At 33.1% G+C, this 16,933-nt stretch overlaps 1 protein-coding gene across 2 annotated transcripts in view; it reads right to left on the bottom strand.

The window, feature by feature from the left end:
- The window catches only part of gkt (tyrosyl-DNA phosphodiesterase glaikit), a 43,248-nt gene extending 28,353 nt beyond the window's left edge, over positions 1 to 14,895 (bottom strand). Inside the window, exons 1-6 of one of the 2 annotated variants that reach the window (XM_073978470.1) lie at positions 14,738 to 14,895; positions 14,258 to 14,677; positions 14,099 to 14,201; positions 13,647 to 14,036; positions 3,515 to 4,106; positions 3,230 to 3,454 (exon numbers count right to left, since the gene is read on the bottom strand). In XM_073978470.1, the coding sequence (XP_073834571.1) occupies positions 3,320 to 3,454; positions 3,515 to 4,106; positions 13,647 to 14,036; positions 14,099 to 14,201; positions 14,258 to 14,677; positions 14,738 to 14,825 (1,728 nt within the window). In that variant the 5' untranslated portion in view covers positions 14,826 to 14,895 and the 3' untranslated portion in view covers positions 3,230 to 3,319. Of the gene's footprint in view, positions 1 to 3,229; positions 3,455 to 3,514; positions 4,107 to 13,646; positions 14,037 to 14,098; positions 14,202 to 14,257; positions 14,678 to 14,737 lie in introns of those variants that run through there. The other variant, XM_073978471.1, reaches the window with a different exon arrangement.
- Between the last annotated feature and the right edge of the window lie 2,038 nt (positions 14,896 to 16,933).

Below are 16,933 nucleotides of genomic sequence, written 5' to 3'. Positions count from 1 at the left end.
GTTCCATAGCGCACGACCGCATTAAATGACAGTCAGAATGAGACTATAATTATACGTTCACTATGAAGTTTAAAACTGCACGGACAATCAGACATTGAATTACACGAAAGTTCGATTCTCAAAGCTGCCCACAGGCCTATCTACTTTTAATTAACAGGCAAAAAATACTTTATAAAAAAGGAATGAATTATTACGCAAAAAAACCCCAACTCACCTTACGCTAAACAACCCAACTCATTCACCTCTTCGCGGAAAGGACTCACACTTCATATAATTATTATCTGGTTTTCCCATTGACATGTGTGTTGTGTTACCACAGGTCAATTTTGAGAAATGAAATAAAATCTCGTATATAAGGTGTAAAAACCAACTATCAGTTTTAAACGAAAAATTTTTACTAGTTGAGCACAATTTACGGAAATGAACAATTTATATTTTTACGGAAATGATAAGGTTTTTTTCATTTTCAGCGAGTAACGCGTAAAGTTAGAAATTGCCAATGTATGGACGATTACAGTGATTTTTCGTTGAAAAACAATATTTGCGATTTTAACGAGTAGAGATGGAAATTTGCAATGTAAGCAACGAGGAAGTTGGAAATTTCCCATGTATGGACGAAAAGTTGTGCTCGGCGAATCCAACTCAGCACAAAAAAGATCACCTCGATATTTGTATTTTTACAGAAAGTACAGTGACTTTTCGTTTAACGAGTTACAATTAGAGAAGGACATTTATAATGTAAGGCGAAAAATTTTTACTAGTTAAACACAATTCAGCACAATTTACAGAATTGAAAAATTTATATTTTTACGGAAATGATAAGGTTTTTTATTTTCAGTGACTAACGAGTAAAGTTGGAAATTTTTAATGTATGGACGAAAAATTGTGCTCTGCGAATCCACCTCAGCACAAAAAATATTATCTTGATATTTACATTTTTACAGAAATTACAGTAATTTTTCGTTAAAAAATATTTGGCCTGTTCCCGTACTTTATAAAGTGGTAAAAGTCGTAAACGATTTTCATATAAATTTTGTGTACGGGAACGCAAAATGTGTAAAAGTGGTAAAAATTGTAAAAAATGTTCTCAGCTAAATTTCACTATAAGTCACCAAAGAAATGAAATCTCTATTTGCATTACATACCAAGGAAATATCGGTATCAATTTTGCCAAAAAACCAAGAAACTAAAATAGGGGTGCAAGCTTCCACAATTTCTACAGTTTTGGAAATATTTGAGTTAAGATCACTTGGAATCCTTGCACTTTAGGTGTATAATGTCTTTGGCAAGAATTACTGACAAGAATGCAAGGAATATTTGTCTTAAAAAAATTAACCCTCGTGCGAGTCATAAAAGGGGTCCATTTGGTCCCTTTTTCCACAAATCTTTAAAATCTCCTATAAAATGTGGTCGGATCAGACCAAAATATTCTAGAAATTTGTTCGCCATAAAATTTTACTATAGGTCTTAAAATATATCAAAACTCTAAATTATGCCCAAACGCCAAAAAGTGACCCTATACTATATTCTGACATTCTGAATGAAAGAAAATCTGTATATACCTGCAAGACAAAATATCACATAAAAACGAAAAGTGCAAATATGTGCAGGATGTTTCGATGGAAATTGGAAAAAAAACCCTTCCTTTTTTATGAAATGATAAATTACACGGCCCAACTCGATCTTACTCACAACTATTTTCATAATTTATTGTGAAAATTGATCTTGAAAAAAATTAACTGGTACGGACATCAATTATTAAAGAACGCACAATTCATTGGCGACACTGAACATCTTAAATACGTTTCTCATACCTTTCATTACAATTACAAAAAGAAAATATTTAATAACCGTTGTATATTTTGCATATTATCATAGATTTATAAACAACTTAAATATTAAAAAGAAAAATAAAATTCCGAATAGGGTCACTTCGACCTGCTTTTATACCCACTTATTAAACAAGAAATGTATATATTTTTTCATAACTACACGCACTGGGATCCTATAAACAATATCTGACCCTTTTTAGTGTAAATTAATACATTTTTTTTTCGATTTTTGGCCAGGTTTTTTGGAGAATCGGACACAGTGCAATGTCAAAAAGTTATACAAAAATAAATCATTTTGCACAGTTTTCTAGCACAACTTCATTCCGAAATTATTATTCAACGATTTCAATAAATATTTACATTTTTTCATTAGTAAATTCATCTACCTTCTCAATGATCTTTTAAGAACACATAGGTTTTCATAGTTCGATTTTTTCATTCACGAGCAAATACTCGGTCGAATCGAATGTCGTAATTAGGCCCAAGGTTTTTTTGTGCTCGGCGAATCCAACTCAGCACAAAAAATATTATCTCGATATTTGCATTTTTACATAATTTACAGTGATTTTTCGTTGAAAAATATTATTTGCGATTTTGACGAGTAACGTGTAGAGATGGAAATTTATAATGTAAGGCGAATAATGTGTGCTAGGCGAGCACAACTCAGCACAATTTACAGAATTAAAAAATCCTATTTTTACGGAAGTGATAGGATTTTTTCGTTTTCAGCGAGTAACGAGTAAAGTTGGAAATTTCCAATGTATGGACGAGAAATTGTGCTCGGCGAATCCAACTTAGGAAAAAAAGGGTCATCCCGGTATTTGCATTATTATAGAAATTACAGTGATTTTTCATACAAAATACTGGTTTTTCGAAATTGCCATATCTTGTTTTTTTTTTCGAAAATTGCAATTAAGTCATGTATTCGAAAATATCGATTTTTTTCGAAAATGGTACGAGATATCGAATAAGCACTGTTTACTTTGGGCTTTTGAATTCCAACATGTTTTAAATTTAACTCAGATCTGAGCATCTGAGTAAATAAACTTTTGAACAATAACACGGCATATAACACATTTAATTTCGTACTTTGATCTTTTTCTATTCTTGTCAGGATAGTTGTTATTTGTCGATTCCGGCAATGCTTTTTTAAGCGATATTTATTTGTATGAAATGTAGAGAGCAGAAATACGGGACTTTAGGATTCCGTGGTTATAAGCGATATGACGTTATAAACGACGACGTTATAAGCGATTTTGACTGTATTTACCTTATTTGTTGTACAATGCTACTCTTATCAGTTTTATGTCTTTGCTCAAATTTTGAGCACGATAGTCTTTTTAGTTAAAGTTTTTAACCGTTGTATGATCCTTAAATTTAAAATTGAAACAAAATAATTATCAGAAAGCATAAACTAATGTTCATGTAATTTAGTTTCATATTTATTACATCAAACATTGTACATATGTATGTGAATTGTATAAAGCTTATAGCTCATGTAAATAATCCATCAAAAACGGCTTATCATCGGGACTGTATGGCGTTAAAGGTACATCATAAGGAAGTGGAAATGGTGGTATACCATCTCTTGAGGTTCCTAAAGGAAAAGTGTCCTCACCAATCTAAAGGGAATATACCACTGTTATATAACGTATATCAGATATAATTTATCGACTACTTACCACAAATCTAGGCAAAAATAGAACTCCTGCCTCGAAATTAGCTATCCGTAAGCAAGCTTGAATGTTAGTATTTTTATTGAATGAACCCCATGCTGCTTTTGATAAATTAGCCGATGTTAATATAAACCAATACACTGATTTTTCTTCTAAATTAAATCTGGTATACGATTTAATATGCGGCATTGCTCGTGAACGATGACGAAGTTTAGACGTCCATTGATGTAAATAGGACTTTAACCATGGTTGTTTATCATTAGTACTTCTGCTGTAGGGCAAACATCCTCCTCCTAACATTCCATCGTGACTACCACTCACGTTTGAATAACTGGGGTATATCATTTTGAATTGTGGAAATGTACGAATACCAAGTGGTTTGCAATCGCGACGAAGGCTGTTGAGAAAGTCATTCTGTATCCATGTTTGTACATTGGCGCCTAAACTTCCTATGCTTGAACTTTGACAGACCACAGGAACTGACTCAGCTATTGGAGCGCAATACTTTTGAAGTATGCTACAAACGCGAGCGTGGCCCCACGGATGGCCTCGAGGGCCCTCTCTATGACCTCCGGGGACAGACCCAATGAAGAATACACTGTTAAATATGAACATGAATTAATTGTTTTGTCCTATATGAAATAATAAATCTGCTCTAGTTCGAACAACATTAGGAACACAATTTTCGTTTCCTCTATGTTGGATCTATTTACGTTTTCTCGGTCTGTGAGGAACACACAGATACATGTTCCGAGGTTGACTCCTTTGTTGGAAAAGTCGTTCTATGTAAGAATTTCCCGCGTTTATAACAATTTGCCTCCATGTAAAATGTTACAAGCGTAATTTCAATCCTAATGGAGTATAATGTCATAATTTGTATAGACATTACCACTGCATGGCTGATTCAATAAATTAATAGTTATTCTGTTTTTATACAGTTTTTATTCAATTGTCAGTTCCTGTTAATTTATTAACTTTTGCTTTTATTTTTAATTTAATTTAAGGTGAACAAAGAAATATTGTTAGATATAAACAAACTGAGAGTAGTTAATGTAGTTAATGTTTATTGAGGCAAAAATGGAATTTTTTTTTGTAACTTTGTTCCATGTGATGTACAATATTTCACATTTGTGTCATAAGTGCGGATATGGAAAAAAACGACAAAAAATTCTTTTTTTTTTAAATCTCTATAACTTTCATATTCCAATACATATTCCTCTGTATTTTTGCAAATATGTTCTATATACCATTTTTAATATTTTAAGTCAAAAATATAAATATTTTCTTCAGTCAGTTCCATGCAGTTGTGGCGCAAAACATTAAAATGCGATTATCTCAAAACGGCAAACATGGTGTATGGCAAACCTCCAGAATTGCGGGAAAACCCTAAGAAAATAATATGAACGAAATATGTTTAAGGGTGCATTTCGTAATAGTTGCTACCTAATAAAAATGTATTGGTGGTATCGTTTGCACTCGATATTAGCAGCAACAATAAAATAAGGAAGAACATCACCATGGTCATCATATTCCATGAAAATACGTACTTCTGAAATAACTGTTCCATGTACACTATTTAAAAATTCCTTTCAATATATACATATGACATTTTAGTTATCTACCTCTCTTCCGTTTCAGTACCAGCCCTATTCTGAACATTCCCATGGGAGCTGTTTTCCATGGGAGCAAAATTTCCCATTCCCCCCAAGAAATGGGAAAAGAAATTTCGAAAATTGTTACACCAAATTATTATAGCATACTTTTGGGGCTGTTATTTTTGTTTTATAATACGAAATGCATATTTGCATTGAATTCACGGTTTTTGAATTAGATTAGCAAAATCACAACTCACCTAATTCAACAACCGTGCATTGATTTATGGATTTTTTAAGTGAATGGAGTCAAACGTTGTGTGGTGTTGTACTAATAAGCACATTTCTTCAAAGTGTGCGAACTGGCGCTCAATTCTGTTTCTATGAAGATGTAAAATGAAAATTTTTATAAAGGAAATAAATGTCAAATGAAAAAAATTATAAAAAAATATCTTTCATTTTAAATTTTCATAGAACGAGAATCCATCCCCTGGTGTATAGGTACATACATACATTTTTTTTAATTAGTAGGCAAACATAATTTTTGTGTATGATGATGTCCATTCGGAATAATTTTAGTTAAGGGTTTAACGAGTATATCGCTAGTTTTACTTATTCCTAATGATCGCTAGAACTCGTATTTTGCATATTTTTTAAACAAATTCAAAAAGATAAATTCGGATATTTTTTCTCGATTATTACATATTTTTGCGTGTTATTACATATCGTCACCACAAATTTCTGAAGACTTATCTCCAAAAAAATCGTTTTTTGCAAAATTTCAAGCTTCTACGTTCAAAAATAACGATCCTATTCAAGAAAAGGCATTTCGGAAAATGGAATAGCATTGCAATAATTTGGCATACAGTTGGTCACATTGAAAGTGAACCACCTACAAAGGAAAAATATTGTCGATGTTAAATCGTAAAAAGAAAAGATGTAATTGACCAATGAGTACGCTAATTTAAAGTTTGACCACCAACTATGATTTTCAATCTATTTGATGTTTATCAATGTCGTATACATTGTAATAGAATAATGAATAAAAGAAAAAAAACAAACAAATGCATGTCACAGTCAAAGTGAACCACTTAAATAGTTTTTGCCATGGTAGAATAAAGTAAAGGTAGGCCACAGCTAACAGCTGATTACAATTTTTTTCTTTTTATGGCCTAATCTGTCAAAAGCAGGGTTGATATTTTGTACTGTTTTTGATATTATGCAATCATAAAGGTAGATGCATCGCTGAATTGTTCCAACAAAAAACTTCTGCTATAACACTATATCTTAAAATTGAAAACAAGAACAAAAAATGTGTATTCGCGTGGAAAAATAAAATTGTTGATTGTTTTAGCAAAACTTACGAATGAACATTTATCAAATATTGATATTAATTTAAATTTGTTCCAAAAGTACGAGAATGTAAAAATTAAAATTTTTGTAAAAATTCTGCTGACATTTATCTGCAAATCGGATACCAGCAATGACGATGTCAGATTAGCCAAACTTGCCAAGTAGAAAATAAGTGAATGACATTTTTTCACTTTTATAAGTTTGTGAAGAACTTTTGCTATTTTTGGAATACTTTTCCAACAAGAATATTCTGGAGCCTAGCTAAAGAAATGTTTTTAGACTATATGGCACTTTTAACATATAAGAAGTGAAACTCTAAGTTCCATATGTTTTTGTAATACGGGATAGCTATGCAGGTACATCTACCATTATTATTGTACCATGCCATTTGACGTTTTAAGCCATGGCTGCAGGGTGGCATTTCTCAGTGATTTTCATACCTGGCCTACCTCTACTTCATTGTACCATGGTTTTTGCTAAATTAACGGTAAATTCATCAGAAATGTTTTAAACCGAAAACACGTGATCGGTTAAGCATCAGTATTACATTAACAGGCATTTCGCCAAGATGGGCGGGCAAACTAGCCTAGATTTGAGAAGGCTTGTAATTATATTGCACCATGAGGGGAAATCGCAAAGAAATATAGCAGAAACCACTCAAATAAGCCGGGGCACTGTACAACACATTATACAAAGATTTAAGGACTATGGAAGAATCGAAAATAAATCAAGAAGAAACCAACGAAAGATTTTTACTTACCGCGATGAGGCTTACATTCTTAGAGATATAAAGAAAGATCCTCATCTTAGCGCTCCAAAGCTCACCCAAATGGTTAAAAATCATTTGGGAATTGATTCGAATCCTGAAACAGTATGACGAGTTCTTAGAAAACACGGATTTAATGGACGAATTGCTCGCAAAAAGGCATTTATTAGCCTGAAGAACCGAAAAAAGAGATTAGCATTAGCTCGTGAATATTTTGCGAAGGACATAAACTTCTAGCAAAGGGTAATTAAGGTTGTATAAATCCTGTTTATTTAGGTTTTATTTACGGATGAATCTAAATTTAACTTATATGGACCAGATGATAATCATAGGCTGTGGCTGTATGGCTGGAAGTGGCACTGGAAACTTGCAGTACATACCAGGAGTACTCAATAAATCTGGATATATTGATATTTTAAAGGAAAATCTTAGACCAAGTGTTGAGAAATTAGGGATAGAATAGACTTCTGGTTTTATCAGGACAATGATCCCAAACACAAATCGGGTGATGCCTTATAATGGCTTTCAAATAATTGTCCCAATGTAATGGAAGTGCCTCCACAGTCCCCAGAACTTAACATAATAGAACATTTGTGGGCATTACTAGACACAAATGTGCGAAAATCCTATTTCTTCCAAAAACGACCATATACATAATTTGCAGGCTGAATGGACAGCAATTCCATCAACATATACAACTAAACTCTTGGAATCGATGCCAAGGCGTCTAGAAGCTGTTATATAGGCCAATGGTGGGCCTACAAAATATTAAAATAGCAATTTAAAAGTTTTGTGCAAAGTGGTCACTTTGAATGTGACATACGAAATTCAACTTTTTTAGTTTTTATTTTATATTTTAATTTTAAAACAGAATGTTAATAAGCAAACACGTTGTAAATTATCTCTTTAGTTTGATGAATAAAATTGAATAGAAAATCCCAACGAAATATAATTCTTTTTATGTTTTATAAGCAAAAACTTTTTTATGTTTGAGGTGGTTCACTTTCAGTGTGAGCAACTGTATATGTATGCACTTTTATGTGATCGTTGTAGTAGTCAGTCGTTGAGGAGACTAAAACATTTCCAATAGAACGTTAGTCATCTGATTAAAAACCCCGAAGGTTATATTACGAAAATGAATAAAAGTTGTAAAGATTGTATAAGTTAATGATAGCTAAACAAACTATAGCGGTGGTGCTCAAAATATTTTGTGCATTGGTCTCTCTGAGCGAGTCTTTCCTTTGCTAAACCACGACGGATGAGGATAGAGAGAAAATATGTTGTTGTTGCAGTCACGTTAACGTATATGGGTGATCTTGGCTGAACTATAGTTACTTCGAAAATATGTGAATACGCCTAATCTAACCTGATTGGCTGATTCACGAAATTTTTTTGCAAGTGACGATGGGGAGTCGTATTTGACTGCACAAAGAGCTCTAGCACTTGGGTTTGTATATTCAAATAAACATGAGTTCTTTGATTTGTATGCATTATGAGACTAACCCCCTGTTTCTGTAAAAAATTTTATTCTTCTCACACGAATTGTCAAATTCTGTGGATCGATTTACTACCTTTAGCGCAAATGCAGAGCGCTGATTTTTAAATGAGGAATTTATTACTAAATATGGAACGCGTCTACGAAAAATTAGGTCTGTAAGTCATCTGGGGGCAGAGCTATGGATGGCTAAATTATTACGAATATAGACGAACGAAGAAAAAATAGTTACAAAAACAGGGGGTTAGTTTGATTTAAGTTTTCTTAGCATAGAAATAAAATTGTAGAGAAGACTAACATGAAAACGAATGAAAAACAACTAAACTCGTGTATGATTTTTAAATTTTGTAGTTGTTTTAAAGCAAACACAAAGTCAATATTGCCATGAAAACCAAAGTTTAGGCGTTTTTCGTTCGCAATCATTTTCTTTCGACATAGTGAAACAGGCCCTAAGGGGTAGTTTACACTATATGTAAATGTCATATGACACGAAATAAAAACATTCCATATCTACCCACGGAAGCAATGTGGAGACGTAGTTTTTTTACATTTTTGCTGGTGTGGGCCCACAGAGTAAATGGCGTAAGGAAAATCTCCAATATTGCACATATTAGCGAATATATAACGATAGAAAATTTCATGTCATATGACATTTACATATAGTGTAAACTACCCCTAAGATCACTTTTAAATAAACCTTCTTAAATAAAAGTCACACATTTGTAATAATCTATATATAATATGGTTATTTTCCAATATATTTTACCCTGCGTTTACACATGACAGGACAGTTGAGTATGTGTATTGATTGTCAAAAACCCAAAACAATCTAGTTCATTTGAAAGATCTAGTTCAATAGCTCAGCTCTTTAAACTGAACTAGGTCAGTAATCTAGTTCATAGTTCACTGTCCACTTCAATCATTCGGATAAAAATCGTTCACCGGCTCTTAATCGGTCGTTTGATGAAAACGCATACATACACCAAATACAAACAAACAAAAGACTTATATAATTTAACTAGTCCATAAAAACAATATTACATTTACATAGTTTTATTGCATTCTTAAAGAAAGATTTATTAATTTTAGAAAAACACATCCTTCATTTAGGTGGCTGGCAAAAAATCTTATGTTGTGTGTGTGTGTGTGTAGAAATTATAGGCCTGTTCGATAACTTCGCAAGTAAAAAGTATTTGCAAGTTCTTGCAACTACTTGCAAGTACTTCTCATTTCTCTTTTACTGAACAAGTTTGTTATCGAACAGCATTTTGTAAAAGTTTGTACAAACTTTTGAGTTATCGTACAGACCTTATTTGTGTTCGTTTACTCAAAATTCGTACAAATTGTTACTGGATGCTGTTCGTTTACTCTACAGTACAATGCAAAAGACCTTGGTCCTTTACAAGAAGTTACTGAACTTGTACAAATTTGTACATACAAATTATTGAGTAAACGAACACACCTATTGTCATTGCGACAAAGCTTTGTGCGTGCGTGTTTCTTTTTATGTTTTCCCTTTTTTTCTATCCAAAAAGGCAGATTCATTAGGTAATCGATTCGACATATTGTAATATGTTATGTCTCTATGTTTTTGTAGAAGTCTTCATTTTCGGACAGCTATTCCAGTACCTTGATCTAAAACATAAACAAACTGATCACATTACGAAGGCATCCCTTAACATAGACGACGCCGTCACTTTATGTATTTGTGAACGACATGTTGAACTAGATTGTGAATCGTTCGTTGATCGTACGGTCACCGACTGATTATAGTTCAGTGAACTATTGAACTATAATGAACTATATCGACTGATCTAGCTCATACGCTCTTTTTAATGAATCGTTCAATTGAACTATTTCGTTCATTAACTATACAACTCTACTAAAGTTATGAATGAAAATCATCGATTTCTTTTTGTTTTCCGTTCACATACAGTTAAGGACAAAAGTTTACATACATTCCATAAATCTCGGGTTTTAGGATAAGTAATATTTGAAACAACAAAAGTATAATCCATAATACAAATAACGGTAAATTTTACAAAAACCAAAAAATTATGGGGACAAAAGTTTACATACACCCAAGGAAATATGTGTATTACCGTAGAATTTATGGAATTTGCAGCAAATTTTATACATTTGATTGTTTCGGCGAACGTCTCTGCGTGTCCAAGATATATTTTAGAGAAACAAAAATAATTTTTGGGGGCGAAGCCGTTATTTAAGGTCAGATTTCTTGTATTCCTCATCAAAGCTGAACCTTGCTTAATTCTTTGCGTTTTTAGGTATTCTACTTTATAAAAAGCACAAAATTAGTGTCAGATGACAAATCTTGAGACCCTAGAAAGTTTTGAAGTTGTTCTTGTGCATAATATAACTTCCTGGACGTCGATAATGCATGTTTTTCCTCAGATTTCGCTGGAAGTTAATAGATTCCGAATTCTTTGCGCAAATTACATAATATGAAATTTCTTGTAACTTTTTTTTCAAACTCCCACACTGTTTTCTAAGGAGATTTTTGCCACAAAAAGACAAAAAAAAAAAATCAAAATGTTGGCGTCTACCTTTATGATATTCCCTGAAGATTACCTGATCGATTACTGGTTACTTTCGAAAAAATAGATAACATTGCTTGAACGTCTTCGATCGGGTTTTGTCATGTCGTTTTTTATTCGCTAGCAATTCTCGATCGAATCACGTAATTATGCCCCTGTATATTCAATCGTGTCGAGGTTTGAGCCATCCCAATGCCAAACTATGATATCGATAATTATGTTATCAAACTCGACAATGGCGTGATTGTCTTATCGATAATTTGCCATCACTTGTCAACCAATTTGGGGATAAGCGAGATCGTCTTGATCGTCAAAAGCAAAAAATAAAAGTTTTAATCAATGACCGCCTGCGTCCATATTTTGAAACGTTTGTTTTTTATTTTCTATTATTTTGCGGCAATTTTAAATTGCATTTGAATTACACCACGTAAGTATATTTCAAATACTTGTGGTGTCCTTTCTGTGTATTTGCTGTTTTGTTTAGTTGTTGCCTTTCCCGCCAACAACGATTTACTCGACCTTAATTTACGTCCGTAATTTAAAGTCAAAATTGCAGGTTCCACGTCATTTTTGGGAAAATATGTACAAATCGAATTAAAAATACCCACTGTGGCAAAAAATCGATGGCACTATCGATAAAATCGATTATTTTTTAAAATACAATATCGATAGATAGTTTTGTCTATCTATATTATCGGATTAAAATTCGATATCCTAAAATTCATTGAAAAAAAGCATACATTTTGTGGTTTTTCGGTTTGGTGGTGAACTACATGCGCAAAATGAAGAAAGGCATATACATTTCCACAATTTTCATTTTCAAATTAATGTTAATGACAAATTAACGATAATATCGATAGCAATAGATTTTTTAAATGAAATATCGAAAACACTTAATGTTGGTAATATTAGCCAATTTTCCTTGTGGCAATTGTGTCAGTTTGATGGAGAGAGAGGTGAGGTAACCCATTACCTCTCAACACCTTCTCTCAGCGACAAATTGACAATTGCCGCAAGGAAAATTGCCGAATGTGAATATGGACTATCCAATAGTAAATAAAATAATTTCATTTTCGAACGAATTTGAATTCGAATCGTCTTAGAGAGTGTTTAGTATTTCGTTTAAAGTGTAATTATTCCATTTTCCTAAAATAATAAGAAACGTTTGAGCAATTAGAATAGAATTAGAAAATGTTACAGAATCAAACTACTGGTTTCGAGTCAACTACAACATCATACGAATGGCAAATGCTAGAAAAAATGAATATTCCCTCAGCTAGGCAGAAAAACAACTGATCTTTTGTTATATTAAAAATTATGGCGAACATAATTTTTCAGATTTCAACGAGAAATTAATTAAAAATCAATAATAAAAATTATCTTCACCCTAAAAAGACAAAATTTTCAAATACATAAATAAAATCAGATGAGCCAGGCTGGGGTTTGAACCCACGTCCTTGAAAAACACAGGAAAAAAGTGTTGTCACGGCGTGTTAGCGTTCAGAGCCAAACTCTTTACTTTCAAAGGCAACGCTAAGCGTTTGTCATGAAAGCACAACTAAATGGGCAAATACGCATTGTTGTTGTAAAAAAAACAAAAAATGGGTTTGAAAGAAGAAAAGTTCGATGACAGAGATGCCGCTCCACAGCCGATATGTCTGAAGAGCATCTGCCAAAGCGAACCATGCATGTCACATAGTTGTAAAAAAAAAACAAAACAAAAATGCATTTAAAAGAAGAAAAGTTCGAGGACAGCGAAGACGCTCCACATCCGATATGTCTGAAGAGCCTTTACTGAAGGCGAAACATGCATGTCACATAGTGGTGGGTGTGTGGGTTCCAATCGTCGGCTTTCCTTTTTCAGATGCATTATTGATCATTAAGCTCGATTTCAACGAGAAATTAATTAAAAAGATAATAAAAAATAATTTTTAATATTAATTGTAATTAATTAGTCGTTACAGACGAGCTTAATAACCAATGATTTTTGCTAGTGAAAAAGGAAAGCAGAATCTTCGAGATTAATTATATTTTTTAACTGTAATTTTATCTAAGTAGCCCGTATTCGTCCATGTATATAAGACTTTCTCATATGGACAGATGCAAATCTCACGCACGGTAACAATCTTTTAAATAGTAAATTTTTTCCTAGTAACACACCTTTACAGATGGGAATTTTCGGAACTTCAGAGGCCCGTATCTCGGGAAGTATGGACTCCCCCAACGAACTTTGTTTTTTTTTTTTTTTTTTTGCAATCAGGACGAAAATATCTAACTTTGGTAAAAATTAAAGATTTTTTGCCAGATGGGAGGGTATTCAATTAATGCCCAAATCTGGCCGAAAATGCAGTAAATGAGCTATATAGTTAAAACTTACTTTATGGCACTGAAGTCTGTCCTTCTTATTCTTGCAATCCAAGGTTGGAGTTCGGCGAATTTGTATTCTACCAAATACAACATTAGGTCCTGCCGAAAATTTGTCGGACTTTCCCCTGCAGCTGTGTCGGCATCTTCTGGCAATGGTGTCAATAAAGGGCTGATCCAAATACCTTGAGTTCGATTATGCCAATCGTCTTCGTATAGATTTGCCGTAGATACAACGACACGCATGGAACCATCCGTGTACGCTAACATCATCATCTTTGTATGCGAAGTAGAGAATGGTGTTGGCATTTTTACCTTAATAGCTTTGACCTTTGGTTTATGCTTAGAAATTGTTTGCAATTCCGGCGTATCGTCTCCATATAACACGAGTAGAGGCGTATCTCTATTAATGTTTTAAAACCAGTATTAGAATCAGTGACGTAGATCACAAACGTACATACTTACAATATGCCTGCAAAATAGTAGTGTCCCAATAACCAACCAATATCGACCATAAAGTTTATCTGAACAGACTCCTCAATAATTCCCAAACTTTCATCTAGGATTTCTGAAAAGGTCTAATTAGATTTAATGAGAACGTACTTACTGGCTTCGCAATATTACCCTGCATAGTAATTGTTAAAGGTTCATTGTGAGTAGCTTTGGAGTCGGTAATTGCTGTAAGAAAAAAATTATATGGTGATGCTGCTTCTAGTTTCCTTAACATTTGTCCCTTTTCAACAACTACAGGCACATAGTCCCTAATATTCCGTGTAATTTTTTGCTTCTTAGCTAGATTCGAATCACTATTACTTCCGCTTGCTCCTGATGATGTTGACGGTCTAGGAGAACATTCCCTTTTTGCAGCTTTCACAGCTGTTTCACAGGTAGTATTTTCTTTTTTAGGTGCTTCCGAACCTTTTGGAAATATTTTCTCCAACAATTTTAGTTGTTGCAAAATCACTTCCGCATTCTGAGATAGTTCCTTTGGAATTGAATATTCCTGAGTTTGTCTATCCAAGCCACGCTTGTAAATGGTATCCACTAAAATATTATAAACTTTGAATAAGTAGAACATTTAATGAATTGAACATAATACTCAACAATGTGCATGAGAGAATTCCTTAAAATGAATGGGATTCCTTCGATAGCATTTTTCTGCGTACGGACAAATTTTTAAATTAGACGACATTTGGAAGAAATAAATTTAAAATAATATATGGATCTATAAATCGAAACATAAATAATAGATCAATAGATCTATAGATCGAAAGTTGGAATAGGTAAAGGTAGAATTATGGCTATATTACACTATATGCTTTTTTACATGTATGTTGTCACTTTGGGCATACTAATATACAGACCAGCTGATGTCATACATATGAAAAACATATGGTGTAATATAGCCATTAGACGTGACATAAGGTAGAATTATATCTCCAAACTTCATACGTCGCCGTCGTGATTCATTTCACACCTTTACAAACAAACGCAAGAAGTAGAGCGAGCTTTGAGCAAGAAGATATTAAAATTCTCACGATTTTCTGTTCATTGTTTTGTATTCCAGATTTCAAATTCTAAAAATAATAACGAATGTAATAAGATTTAACAAAACTTAGTTTCTTAAATTCATTACTTAGACAAAACCAAAAAATAATAAAAAGAAACTTGTTGATCTTTTCACGTAGTAATACGCAGAAATTTCCATGCCTTTAGAGTCAGCACTTATTATAAACATTTATTTGTCTCTACTGAAAAATAGAATATTTAGAGTTACCAGCCTTTTTGTTGAACAGCCCCCCTATTATTCAGTAACTTTTTAACAACGAAGCAAGATGAGTTAAAATTTTTGTCCATATAGCCAGCAAACCAAACGTACCGACATCGTAACGAAATCGGACGATTTCGGTCCGATTTCTTAACGAAATCTGAAGAAAATCCTTGGGAAATTCGGAAAGGAAAATTCTTTCCGACATTCGTTCCGAAATCGGTACAAAATCTGAACTATTTCCTCTCCGAAAAATCGTTTAGAAATCGGAACGAAATCTGAACGACTTTGCTTCCGAAGTTGTTCAGATGTGTCGGACATCAGACATTTGGTTTACTGGGATGTTACTACTGAGTCCCGGTCCACACTAGTGTGAATTTCATTAAAAAATTTCATGAAATTAGGTGTTCTTAAATCGAATTCCCCACCACAGCAATTTTATGATTTTACTTTACTATGGAGGTCGATCTAGAGACGCATAATTTCAAGCAATTTTTTCAACGAAATCACTCTTGTTTGGACCGGGACTAAGGGGTAGTTTACACTATTGCTCTGTTCCAGAACCTACAAGACGCTACTATTTTTTACTACGATAGTATTTTTCCTTTATATTATCGGAAAAAATAGTAGAAATTAGTAGATTCTTGCAGTTCTGGAACTGACATATATATGTAAATATGTGGAATATTGGAGATTTTCCTTACGACATTTTCAACTTTTTCGTCATTTAGAGCTGTTTCGTCATTTATTTGCTAAAACAGGCAACATTTTGCGTAATTTACCATACAAAATTAAATGACGAAAACACCATACTATTATACGCAACCCTGCTTTTTCGTCATAAACTACCAAAAAATGCAACTGTTTTATGATGTCTTTGCTTGTTTGTGTGTGTTGTAGAAAAACAAAAATACTCAAACGATGACAAAAGTGTAAATAAATGTTTAAAAAACTTGCAAAAATAATTTTTTTTAATTTTGAATTAAGTCAAGTTATTTGGTAAACATTAGTGTTGTGAAATTCTTATTTTTCGGAATTAAAATTATTGTGTGCGTGTGTATGTGTTATTGTATCCGTGTGTATGTGCGATTGTGTGCGTAAGCAAATGACGCAAAAAACAGATGTAAATACACTTCATTTGTTTCTAGGATTTCGTAAAACGAAATCATTTAATGTGCATATGTAAATTGGACTTTATGGCGTTATGGGTTATGTCACGTCTAACTCTACCTTAATGCCTAGTTTAGACTATCCATAAATCCTCCACCGGATTTAACAAATCCAGTGCAAATCTCACGGCATTTAAGGCTTCCCAAATGTCATATTATAAAGGAATGCCATAGCAAAGAGGCTCTGCCATTCCTTTATAATTTGACATTTGGGAAAGCAAGCAAAGCAAGCGACGATTGATTCTGTCCTGGCCTTTAAATATCGTAAAATTTTGAATATGTTATGTCTACATTTTCTTTCTCTAAAGCCACACGCTGAAACTTTCATACGAAACTTTCCCATTACTTTGGCGTTCTTATGTC

This window comes from Musca autumnalis, unplaced genomic scaffold (assembly GCF_047663935.1).
Source record: "Musca autumnalis isolate F117 unplaced genomic scaffold, ASM4766393v1 scaffold_3, whole genome shotgun sequence".
In the NCBI taxonomy this organism is placed as follows: Eukaryota; Metazoa; Arthropoda; class Insecta; order Diptera; family Muscidae; genus Musca; species Musca autumnalis.
This window is presented reverse-complemented; position numbering and strand designations above follow the sequence as displayed.